The sequence below is a fragment of the Heterocephalus glaber genome, unplaced genomic scaffold (assembly GCF_053883595.1).
Source record: "Heterocephalus glaber isolate CG9 unplaced genomic scaffold, H.glaber_assembly_v1.0 deba00001733, whole genome shotgun sequence".
NCBI lineage: Eukaryota > Metazoa > Chordata > Mammalia > Rodentia > Bathyergidae > Heterocephalus > Heterocephalus glaber.
This window is the reverse complement of record NW_028258444.1, coordinates 12,798,959-12,811,649: the sequence shown is the minus strand read 5'-3', so window position 1 is coordinate 12,811,649 and position 12,691 is coordinate 12,798,959. Positions and strand designations below refer to the sequence as shown.

General features: G+C 37.7%; 2 protein-coding genes across 7 annotated transcripts in view; one reads left to right on the top strand and one right to left on the bottom strand.

Annotated features, from left to right (window-relative positions):
* Irak4 (interleukin 1 receptor associated kinase 4) overlaps positions 1–3,448 on the bottom strand; it is a 25,165-nt gene extending 21,717 nt beyond the window's left edge. For 2 of the 5 annotated variants that reach the window (XM_013079050.3, XM_013079051.3), the window contains exon 1: positions 3,319–3,448. The gene's annotated coding sequence lies outside the window, so the exon portion shown is untranslated. Of the gene's footprint in view, positions 1–3,001 lie in introns of all 5 variants that reach the window. The other 3 variants (XM_013079049.3, XM_004863166.3, XM_013079052.3) reach the window with 3 other exon arrangements.
* Pus7l (pseudouridine synthase 7 like) overlaps positions 3,236–12,691 on the top strand; it is a 26,673-nt gene continuing 17,217 nt past the window's right edge. The window contains exons 1-5 of one of the 2 annotated variants that reach the window (XM_004863163.4): positions 3,329–3,424; positions 6,204–6,291; positions 7,145–8,066; positions 9,098–9,257; positions 10,967–11,159. In XM_004863163.4, coding sequence (XP_004863220.1) covers positions 7,160–8,066; positions 9,098–9,257; positions 10,967–11,159 — 1,260 coding nt within the window. In that variant the 5' untranslated portion in view covers positions 3,329–3,424; positions 6,204–6,291; positions 7,145–7,159. Of the gene's footprint in view, positions 3,425–6,203; positions 6,292–7,144; positions 8,067–9,097; positions 9,258–10,966; positions 11,160–12,691 lie in introns of both variants that reach the window. The other variant, XM_021243143.2, reaches the window with a different exon arrangement.

Sequence of the window (12,691 nt, the reverse complement as noted above, 5' to 3'; positions counted from 1 at the left end):
TGACAAGAAAGCTGTTAAAGGAAGAACTGCTTATTAATCCTAAAAACGACAGCTAAAATGCGGGGAACCAACTATTTTTTAAAAAGCTATTGTACAACCAGGGGTGAATTGTGTAGCTTTTGGCACCCAGATTTCTAGCAGAAGTGATAGCAAATAGAAGGAAAAGGAAGCTTTTTGAAAACTGCTTTACATATATGCTCAGAAGTTCCAAATTCCAGAATTTAAAATGTTATCTTAAACACATTCATATACCATTCCCAAATACATATCTGGAAGAACATAAACCACAATATTAACAGTGGTTGTGTGTATGGGGTGAGGTGTGTGTGTGATGCTGAGGACTAAACCCTGGACCTCCTACATGTTAGGTACTCTACCATGAGCCACAGCTCCAGTAATGGTAATTATCTCTTGATAATGATCTTTTACAGTGGTTCCATTTTCTCTTTGCTTTTCTGAATTTTTAGCAATAGACTATGGAGAAAAACTAAAAAGTGTCACCTTTTTCAAACAATTTAAGATTTACTTTGGTACACTTAAGATTAACGAAGGTAGAACAGGATATATTGCTGATGAATGAATAAGTTCATGACTGTTTCCTCATACCATCAATTTTATAAGGGAAAGCCTTTCATATTTTTAAATAAGATGACTTGGAAAAGCATACAAGGTGAGGTGGCAATTGAGAAAAATACTAAAATCAGTGTCTGCTTGTAGAACTCAAATGCCTACTTTCAAACAGACAAAGAATTATGCCCAAATAGGAGTTCAAGGACTTCAAGAAGTTCTTGTCAGATTGTGCTTCATCAGCACTATGATCAAAGGAAGGAACTGTATAAGGGTAGAAGGAAGATGGACTCTGGGGCTGCATGGGCCTGGGTTTTATCATAGCCAAGTGTACCCAAGGTCACTAAATCAATTTCTCTAAACCTTGGTTTCCTCTGAAAAAACAGAGACGCTAATACTTAAGAATTACTTTCAGAATCAAAATCAGCAAGTGTGAAAGGCCTAATCTTGTCACAATAATTAGTCCAAAAAGGCAACAATTATTATTTTATGGTATGTTATTCTTTTTTCTTTTCTTTTTTTTTTTTTGGTACCGAGGATCGAACTCAGGACCTTGCACTTTCGAGGCAGGTGGCAGAACCACTGAGCTAAATCCCCTGCGGTATGTTATTCTTATATGACATTTTAAAAACACAAAAGTGCAGAGGTTATTTAAGCTCAATTTTCAGAATGAAAGGCTGCTGGTAGGATACAAACAAGAAATCTGAGAATATAGCTAAGCTTTTCAGATGTGGCAGTCTTATTTTATTAAGCATAGTACTTTTAATATATTTATAACCTTTCTAATACATTAACCACTTTCATGCATTCTTAGCAAAATAAAACCATTTTTTATTTTTGAACAAATAGTATCAGGACTATGTTGAAAGCAGACAGTTTCCCAATCTATTAAATTCTACAATGCTCTCCTTTTTCAAACTGGGTTATGTGCTGCTGTGCCACAAATCAAGCATAAATCTTTCAGGAACATTGATCTGAGTCACTGGTAAATAATTTAAAGTGCTTTTGATATGTTTAAAATATATAATTTCATGCATTTACCAAATACTTACTGAGTGCCTATTTTGCGCTTTACAATAATACAGGTCCCTGGAACTAAAGCATTACAAATATTACAGAAATAAAAAGTCATGAACTCATGGAGCTTGTATTCTAATGAAGGAAGACAGGTAGTAAGCAAATGAATGAATTCTATCATGTATTAGATGGCACCAAGTTGAGTAAAAAAATAAACAGAAATGGGGTTGCAATTTTAGATAGGACAGTCAGAGTGGGCCTTGATAAGAAAGTTCCACTTGACTAAAAGTCTGAAGGAGAAAGAGAGCTAACTCCTGGGCTATCTGTTGGGAAAGCTTCTGGGAGAAGTGAAAAGACGACAAACTTTGAGGTTGCATGGGCCTGGGTTCTATCATAGTCAACTGTCACCAGGGCCAGTAAATCAAGGATCAAAGTGAACAGCAAAGAGCCAGTGAGACTGGAGAACAGGCAGCAGCAAGGAAAAGGGGCCATCTCTCCTGGGCCTTTGAGCCTTTGTACTGACTTCACCTCTGAGGGAAATGAGAGAGACTTAAAGTTTTGAGAGGAGTGCAGACATGCTCTGTTACAAGACTGCTGACACTAGAGGATGCCGGAGTAAGGACAGAGAAGTAGGAAGAGACCAATCAGGAGAGGACATCAATAACCCAGGTAGGAGGTGCTTGTGGTTTAGACCAGAGGGTGACAGAGAAGGTGCAGAAGTTCCTGGATTCTAACAATTCTGAGGCAGAGCCAATGGCATTCTGTGTGTTGCACAGAGGGACAAGAGGGCACTGAGGTTGTCGACTTGAAGTTTCCAGACATACAATGGTGAAGACTGGAAAGCAGAAGTTAGGCCTTGAGGATCAAGAGTTCAGGTAGAAACCAAACTTTCCATGAGCATTTAGCATGAAAACAGACGAATAAAAGAAATCTGAACTTTCCAACAGACTTCAAGAACTACTCCCAGAAGGGAAAAGACAGATTTTAATATCCTCTTCTTTTAAGGTGCCTTGGGCAGAAACGTTTGTGAAGCACTAGTCTATTTGTTTCCATTCCAAATGGCTAAAAGCGCTCTCAGGGTTTGCTTTTTGTTCTTTTGCCTCTTTTGTTTCCAAATCTGCTAATGCACTTACCTGAACCTACAACAGGCCTCCCCACCTTCTAATTCCCTGAAGGCTGCAGGTCCTACAGAAAATTGAGGCTCTGACAACTTTCCAAGTGACAAGCATCTCCGCAGGGCTCTGGCCTCGCTTCCGGGTTCTCCGGAGGAGATCGCCCCGAAGATGGGCTCAGGAAACAGCCTGGAAGCCTCGAACCTGAAAGGTCCATCTGAGGTACAGATGCTGGCTGACGCCCCTTCAAGCTCAGGTTCATCAGACCAACTTTCTGGTTCCCAGGGACCCACCCAAGTCCTTACCTCAGAGAGCTCTGACCTATGCAGCCCACTTCCCCTCTGATTTTTTCTCAATGTGACAATAGGGCGATTTAGGTTCCGCAACGCTCGGCTACAACCCTGGAGCCGAGGGCCCGAGCCCGCCGCAGACTGCAGACAACCTTCGCCGCAGGAGGCACCGGCACCAGAAACCCTTACCTGAGCAGAGACAGGCGCAAAGCCAGGCAGTGCGAACGACTGGCACTCAGAACAGGAAGCACGCGGATGGGGAGGGGCCACCGGGAACGGGAGGGGACAACCCGGAAAGGTCCCGCCCCCGACTTCTGTAGGTGGCTCCATACCTTGTGTAGGGCCGCTTTAAATCTGCCCCGTCGGAGGCTGAAAAATTTTAGGGCTTTCGGGCATGCGCACTCCGTAGTGCTGAGGAACGCTCCACTTGGACATGAGGTAGATCCGGCTGAGCTGCTAGCCCTGTGTGGGGATTGTACTACATGTGGATTCGTGGCTGGGTCAGCGTTGAGGATCTGCACGCTTCCCCCAAGAGAACGGCGGCGTGGGCTAGGACCGCGCCTTGGGATGGGCTTGGTGGGGCAGGGAGAAGGAATGAATGTGTGGTGCTCCTCAGCGAGACTTGGCGGACGGGAAGGCCGCGCCGCCCACGCTCGGTTCTGCGGAGGGGGGCGTCGGCAGGGCCAGTTCGGCCGCGCCGGGGGGCTGGGGAAGAATACGAAGGAAAAGCAGCTACTTTTTTTCCATTTTTAACCCTTCCCAGGATCCTTGCTCAACCCACAGCTGCACTCAGCCGGCTGTCCCCGAGGAGCGTGCACGTTCCTGCGCGTCCTCTCGCGCCCGCCCTCTACTTCCGGTCCACTCAGATGCTTGGCTGAAATTAGCGCTTGGTCTCCGCTCTCCCCAAGTTTTCCTACCTATTTTCCTAGTGTAGAAGGCCTTTGTAGCGTCTTTCTTTTTTTTCCTGGGGAAAAGTAAAAATCATTCTTACAGGACCAACCCCTACAGAGGTGGACTTGTTTTTCCGACTCCTCCAGCTCTAAAGATGTTCCATCAGTCATGTTAGAAAAGGGTCCTTTATGATTGTGTCACTTTTCACTGAGACGCCTCCCTCCAGTGGCCATCCACTAGTGATTCTCTGTCTTTGTCAGGGCTTTTGGTGTTTGTGTGCTCCATACCCTGGTGTAGCCCTTTCTCACCAAAGATCCCTGACAGGGCTGTTTTTCTTTTAACACGTTGCATAAATGCATATTTTGTTTGTACATTACTTGATTGTGATGTCTCTGCCCTGTTTGTCTCGAACTGTAAGGACTAAGATGGCATCTTAGCCACTTTCCTCATCACTAGGACAAAATACCTGACACCCGCAATTCAAAAGCAGAAAGATTTATTTTGGCTCACAATGTGTAGAGGTTGGTTTTTGTTTTGGGGGGGTTTTTTTGGTACCGGGAATCGAACTTGGGTCCTTGTGTTTGCGAGGCAGGCGGCGGAACCACTGAGCTAAATCCCCAGCCCTGTAGAAATTTTACTCTACAGTAGAGTGAATCTAAGAATCTTAAGACAGGGCAGTATGGCAGAAGAGAGCTGAGGAGAGCTACGTAGGGTATGGTGTCCAGGAAACATCAAGAGAAGAGTCGAGGAAGGAGATAAACCCTTCCAGGCCAGTGCCCCAGTGACCCACCTCTTCTACCAGACCTCACCTCCTAATAACGAGTCAGCTATAAACCCTTATAATCCAGTCACCTTCCAAAAGCCCCCCACCTGTGAGCACATATGGCTCTTGGGGGATGTGCAGATATAAATCCTATCAAATGGCTACTCCTTGCATTGCCCCTTTCCTAATTATCATAGGCCAAAATAAACCTTTTTTCCTCTTCTCTTTTACAGCTCATATTTTCTACTATTGTTTGGTTGTACAACTGTCAGTATTGATTGCAGACCTTCTATGATCTTGACACTTCTAAATGTGGTCTAATCATTAGTAAGGCAGATAATGTTCCTATTCATATGGAATTGACATTAGGTTTGGGGAGAAAGACAGTAAATAATTAAGAAAAACATTCCCTAGAAATACTACCCAAAAAATTAAATACAAGGGATTTAGCTCAGTGGTGCCAGCCCCTGCCTCGCAAGCGCAAGGTCCTGTGTTTGATCCTTGGTACAAAAAAAAAAAAAATTAAATACAGAATGACTTGCAGGCTCCTATTGATTAGTGATCAGGGGAATTTGCAGGAATGTGAATCCTAAAAGATGCAGCTGTATAATTGTAGAAGGAACAATATAAGTAGCAGGAACAGTTAGCATGAATGTAATAAAGAAGACTAACAGAATAATGGGTTGAAGGTACAAGAAGAGTTTGGAGAATGGACAGGGTCCAGAACCTTAGATGTCTTTGGAATTCAGGAACAATAATTTGGACTTTACAATAAGTGTGATTATAGGGTTTTAAACCGAGTTGCAATATAATTTAGCTTTTAAAACAACATTCTGGCTGCTACACAGAGAATGAGCCATAGTGGCCAAGATGTAGAAGTAGGGATTAGAGGCCTTCACAATGTCTTAAGAGTTTTTGGAACAGAAATATTAAAGTAGGGCTGATGGAAGGACAGTGGGAGTGATTGGGAGTCAGGTGTTTAAAGTTTGATGGTTTTTGGTGATGAGAAACTCAAAAGTTAGGACTGTAAGAGCAGATGACCAAAATGAAATAGAGGTAGGAGGTTGAGGATAAGAATGAAGAACTGAGGTGGTTTCGACACCTGCTGTGCAAACTCAAGGACCCGAGTTCAATTCCCAGTACCAAAAAAAAAAAAAGAAGAATTGAGGAACCAGGATACTGAGTGCTGATCCCTATCATGAAGTCATCGTGCTGGATAGGTGGTGAGCCAGAAGTCATCAGAGGATAGAGAAACATCAAAAGGGACCAAAGAGGATGACAGCAGATGATAAAGCCTGATGGCACGATCTGCAAATAAACTGGGTTTTTTTGGAGGTAGAAGAGGAAAAAATGGTTTAGAAAGATCAGTGACAAACAGAAAACATTTATAACCACCTGGTCCTAAAGGTTGATAAATGTGAAAGAAAAAATAGCCTTTGGTTGGGAGGACTACTGAAGATGCAGTCTGGGGAAATAGCCACGTTTTGATTAGGGCAAGAAACGGGTCTATGCAGGGAATTATAGAAAATAAATATACCTTTTTTCTTGTTTTGTTTTTCCTAGAAATTTAAAATACAGAGAATTTGTTTTGATATTTGCATGACACAGTGGAAAGGATCAAGACGGGAAGTAGTTTGCCAAATTGTTTCAGGTTAGTAGATTACATTGTGGAAATGGGATGAAGGACCACATGATGATAAATTTTCTGGGGAGTGTGGCTACCATAGATAACTAAATGGTGAGGTCTTGGATAATTTATTTTTCCCGCAGCCCCATGTGGTATAGTAATGATGAGTTGTGTGTCAGCTAAAGGCGTTTATCACAAAACTGTTCTCTTGTTTACTGCCCAAGAAAAACCTATAAGGGTTTCTTTTTGCTGATGCCAATAATATGTCTAGAATTTTCCTGTGGATTAACTTCAGAATTCTGTATTGGGTGGCTTTAGAGAAAGTTTAAGGTTCAGGACTAATTAAAACCTGCCTTGAAATATAAACAGGTTGTAAGCTGATATTTACAACTTTATTACTTAGCAGCTTAAACTTTTGTTTCTGCCTTATTGTCCCCCTCTCGTGTTCTAACCTCTAATATATAAAAATCTGGCCATAATTTCTCAAGAATTAGTGGAAATTTTAAGCTCCACTGGTGAAACCAGACAAATCATTGTGAAATAGTCCTGTTCTTGTCTCTTCTTTATGGGCCTAGAAATAGTACTTTTAAGGTAAACTTGAAATTCATCCACTTTAATCCTACTTATTAGACAGGAGCCTGGAATGAGTGAAAAAATCAAGTTCTAAATCACTAGTCATACTGAAAATAATTTGCCTGTTTATTCAGCTTTGTATAGGGAAGTCAACCTACACAAGATATATGACCATAAATTATTAGTGTCATTTATGAGAGCTCAGTATGAAAACGGAGACAATTAAGTAAATCTTGCAAAACCATTTCTTTGTTGTTATTTGCAACTTTTCTTTCTGGTAACTGACTCCTTGTTTCTTTTGTAGGCATTGCTATTTGTAATGGAAGAGGATACAGATTATAGGATCCAGTTTAGTTCTTTGTGGTTCATTAATGAGCATGTTGGATTTCAGGGTACTATAAAAAGTTCACCAAGTGACTTTATTGTTATTGAGATTAATGAACAGGGACAATTAGTTAATATGACCATTGATGAACCTGTTTTGGTTAGTAAAATGCTACCGGAGATGAATAATTTTGCCAAAAAACCAAAACTAGATCTTCAAAATTTGCCCTTTGAAGATAGAAGTAACCAAGAAGTTAATACTTTGGCTGTTTGCTCCAGTGGTGACCAAAATCATCAGCCAGATTCAGAAAAAAAAGACACTATTGATGACAGGACATGCAAACAAGAAGAAAAACCTGCTGTATTAAGCTCTTTGTTAGATGAAAAAACTAATGAATTACTGAATCAATTTGCCTATGATATAAAAGAGAAGTGGAATTCAAGAACTGAGTCAATTGAACCATTCCCTGAATTTTCATTAGGCAGAATCCTTGACAAAAACCAGAGGGCCAGTTTACATAGTGCTATTAGGCAGAAATTTCCATTTTTAATAACTGTAGGAAAAAACAGTGAAATTGTTGTAAAACCAAATCTTGAATATAAAGAACTGTGTCACTTGGTGTCTGAAGAAGAAGCATTGGAGTTTTTTAAATATTTAGATGCTAAGAAAGAAAATTCCAAATTTACCTTTAAACCTGATACAAACAAAGACCACAGAAAAGCAGTCCATCATTTTGTCAACAAGAAGTTTGGAAACCTTGTAGAAACCAAATCTTTCCCTGAACAGAATTACAATGCTAGTAATCCAAACATAGTGATAACAGTAAGATTTCGGGAAAAGACACACAAGTGTGGAAAAAGGTCTCTTCCTGGATGCCAGGAAGGAAAAATTATACATACAGGTAATTTAATAAAACATCATCATTTTCTTAGAAAAACTTAGTTAAATTTAAAGTTGAGTGGAAGCAGAATTATTTAAATAATTTGAACAGACTTGACCACAGAGGCATTGGAAAGATTATGTGGGTCTGTTACTTAATGAAATATAAAGCCTGTCAAGTTACACTGAACATAATCATTAGCCTTATTGATGGAAAGGTGAGTGAAATAGATACTCATTCACAGTTAACACAGTCACAAACATATAAAGTTGAAACATTTATTTTGGGCTTAATAAGTTATTGATGTTAAATTTTGATTTCCTATTTTGAAAGTCATCTTAATTAAAATTAAATATTTAAAGAAGTGTATGTTTGCTGTGCTTCCTAAAGTAAAAAGAATATTTGCAAAACCCTACCTGAGGTATGGAACCTGAAAACTTGGCTGTCAGTCTCTCTAAGATGTGCTCAAACTTCGGCATGCAATATAATTTCATAAAAGTTAAAACAGACTTTCTAGTATAATTTCCAGTTTCTGATTTGGAAGGGCTAAGTGAGATTTATACATATTCCACAGTGCTGCTTTCTCTGCTGATTTGGAAAGTATTTTTTGAGAATTATAGTTTCAGAGGATATGTGTAATTCCTCTGGTGGGTGGAGGAATGAAGTCTCACTGCACAAATCCAGCTGACCGTATCTGACTTGTGTATATCTAACTTGGAGGATGAAACGTGTTTCAGATGGTTGTGTTTTACAAATTTGTTTAGCAAATCAATTTAAAGAAAAGTAGCCCAAGTTTATAAAGATGTGTATGGCACAGAAGCAGGATTGTACTCTGTAGGGACTCTAGGGTATAAATAAAGAATTGGAATCTTAAAAGTTATGCATGTTTGAATGTATATTATGACTTTAGTTTACAAAGATTTATGAAATTTTAAATATCTCTAAGATTTAACTTCCACAGATATAAAAACAAAAATAAGACTGTGGGCAAGAATGTAATTGATACGTGGTAGCTGCCTTTTTTTTGTAATGTAGGATTATTTTTGTTTCAGCTTTTACCCTGCGAAAGGAAAATCTGGAGATGTTTGAAGCAGTTGGTTTTTTAGCTACAAAACTTGGTGTGATTCCTTCAGATTTTAGTTATGCAGGCCTTAAAGACAAGAAAGCCATCACCTATCAAGCAATGGTTGTTAGAAAAGTGACTCCAGAGAGGTAATAAGGTATTGCTTCATCAGATAAAAGTTTCCTTTTATATTTCATCAAATAAATAAATACAAGATTAAAAACTCAATATTTGGAGCATAATAACCTCACTGTCAATATTAATTGATCACAGGCTACCAGCACATCTTACATTGTTAGAATTGTCTTATAAATGGAGTTATATCTTAAATTTGTATTGAAAATATAGGATATTCTATGATAACTAAGCAGTGGCAGATTTTTAAATTGTCTAAATTTTTCTAAACATCCTGGACTATATTCAAATAAGCATTTATGTTCAGGAAAATGTCCTATAAATCATTTTTCCTAATATTATAATACTTGTAAGCCTTTATTTTCATTGTTCCTTGCATTTAAAATACATTCTTGTTAAATAGAATGCAAAGAACTAAAATTTTGCATTCCTTCTGCTCAATAGTATAAAAAATTTCTTTTACTAAAAATATTTTTGTAAAATAAATATATGTTAAATGTAGATTTAGAAAGTAGAAACGAGTATAAAAAATTAAGTCACTAATGATACCACTCCTCAAATATAACTGCAATTAACGTTTTGATCTGTTTCTCTCAAGATATTTTTCAGAGACTATACCACATGCATAGATCACATATATATATATATGAAAATTACATTGTACATGCAATTCATATTTTTAAAAAATAATATATGAAAATTTATGTCACAAAATATTTTAAAATCATGTCCATAGTACACAGGCTTATTTAATAGTCATCTATTTTTGGAAATAGGAATTCTTTCTAACTTTCACTGTAAATAATATTGCGATTCATGTACTTATACTAGAATCTGGATCTTGTGTATACTTTCCTTAAGATTAACTTCAAAAAGTGGTATCATTAGGCCAAAATTCAGCCTAAGTTAATGTTTTAATCCTTAGTCATCAATTATTTAAGTATCACTATTTGTAAGTAGATTTTTCTAAGTTTTCCTAAACTATCATATATGGGACAAAATCAGGTATTCTCTTTTTGTGGTCAAGAACTACAGTATGGGTAAGAAGAACTTTGGATTATGTATTTAAGACAAATATTTGAAGGGACAGTAAACAGTCTACCTTTAAAGGTAGTTTTTATGAGGACCACAGAAAATGTGGATGTAAAGCAAAATTTATATTGGCTGCTACAACACCTTGACATTTTTATGTTAAGAAATTGCAATCTATTGTTTAGATGTTGGGGAAGAATTGAAGGTTTGAATAAGGAAGTGTTTAAAGCAGAATTTCAGGAAAATTGCCTGATGCTAGTGATTTTTCTTGGTAATATTGGGGGAAGAGAGATTGAGAAGGGAAGGAGCTGAGTCTGGGGATAGGACGGCCCAACACTGGGCTATGGAGTACCCTGACTTTGGGGTTTGCCTGGAAGATCAGGAGAACAGTTGGGAGATTCTGTCACCTGAACAAAGGAGAAGTCAGGAGCCTACACATGTGAAGTGATAGCATTAGTAATGTATGTTCAAATTCCAGAAGTAACTGTTAGTATTCTCATAATAGTGAATATTTAGTGTATATTTATTGAAATAATGTTAACTTTAGACTTGAGGGTATTCTAAAGTTAATGTTGTATTAGTACCTGTATTCTGATATGAGGAATTGCCTGGTATCGATCATTTAAAATCTTATATTGAAGTATATTTGAATATAAGATACAACTGAGTCTGTATGATTTATCACTCACAGGTTGAAAAATATTGAAAAAGAAATTGAAAAGAAAAGAATGAATGTGATTAACATTCGCTCTGTAGATGATTCCCTTAGACTTGGTCAGCTCAAAGGAAATCACTTTGATATTGTCATTAGAAATTTAAAAAATAAAATAAATGATTCTGCAAACCTGAGAGAGAGAATTTGGGAGGCAATAGAAAATGTTAAGGTAAGAAAACTCAATTTTAAAATAGAATGTTACAAGAAAATCTTCATAGTACCTCTCTTTACAGTGAGGAAAGAAAGACAACTTATTTTTCTTGTTTATGTGCATGTATAATTTTTTAAATGATAATTAGAACCAAGTGGCTTATTTTCCATTTTCTTCTTAGTACATTGTTATATTAAAACCAAATATAAGTATAGTTTTAAAAATACAGTACAATGTAGGGAGTTTCCCAAAGAAAGAAGGACAATCTCTGTATAAGTGGAGATTTTTTTAAGAATGTCTTCCTTGTCAAGTAGTATTTTAGGCAGAGAAATTTACTTTTTGAAAATATTGTTCAGTAATTTTTTTCAGAAATTTTTAGTAAATATGTTACTTTTAAGAGTATGCATAATCTTTTTAATCTGTTTTTGAATTTTCTATATATACATACATATTATAAGTCATATACAGTTTATTATGTCTTATAGTAAAAAATTACTTACATTTTAAAGTGACATGCGTGCTATTTAAATCTTCATGTGAGAACATAGCTTTTAGTCTGATCATCTAGGGGTCAGCAAGTTTTTTTTTTTTTTGTATTAAATTCTTTTTTGGTACATTGTAGGTATACAACACAATTACATTTCTCATTGGGAATTGTACCTTTACATAATGCATCTTGGTTCTTATTGTTTCCCCATTCCTAGCCCTCCCTTCACGCCCTCCACCCTTCCCTATTTATAAAGTCTTTATTTCCATTTTTTCCATTTCTCATCTTTTTTTCCTTTCCCCTGCCCCTCCCACTACCCCTACCCCTTTGGACCTTTTCTACCCTTTCTTCCTATTTTACATTATTGATTATTCATTCTAATAATTGGTACATTTTAGGTATACAACATAATGACTGACATTCATCATTGGAAATTTGCCCCTTTACATAGTCTCTCTTGGTTCTTATTTTTCACCCTTGCCCAGCCCTCCCTTCAACCCCTCCAGTCCTCCCTGTTTACAAAGATTTTGTTCCTGTTTTTCCATTTTCTCATATTAATCCCATTCCCTTCTATCCTTTCCCCTACCCCTCCCACATCCTTCCCTTTTGCCCCTTTTCTTCCTATTTCACATGACCTATTATACATTTAGTCCTTTTTTACACTTTCAGTTTCTCACACCAGAGAAACTATTCGGTATTTATACATGTGTGTCCTATTTATTTCACTTAAGACTATTCCCTCAGTGTGCATCCACTTAGCTATAAATGTCTCTAATTTCTCATTTTTTATGGCTGACTAGTACTCCATTTTATAAAAAAACCACATTTTCTTGATCCAGTCTCCAGTTGATGGGCATTTGAGCTGTTTCCAAGTTTTAGCTATTACAAATTGCGCTGCTATGAACATGGGCGCACATATATCACTGTGGTATGATTCTTTTAATTCTTTGGGGAATATCCCCAGCAGTGGAATAGCGGGGTCAAATGGGACTTCCAGTCCTAGTTCTTTGAGGTATCTCCATACTGATTTCCACAGTGCTTGCACCAGTCTACACTCCCACCA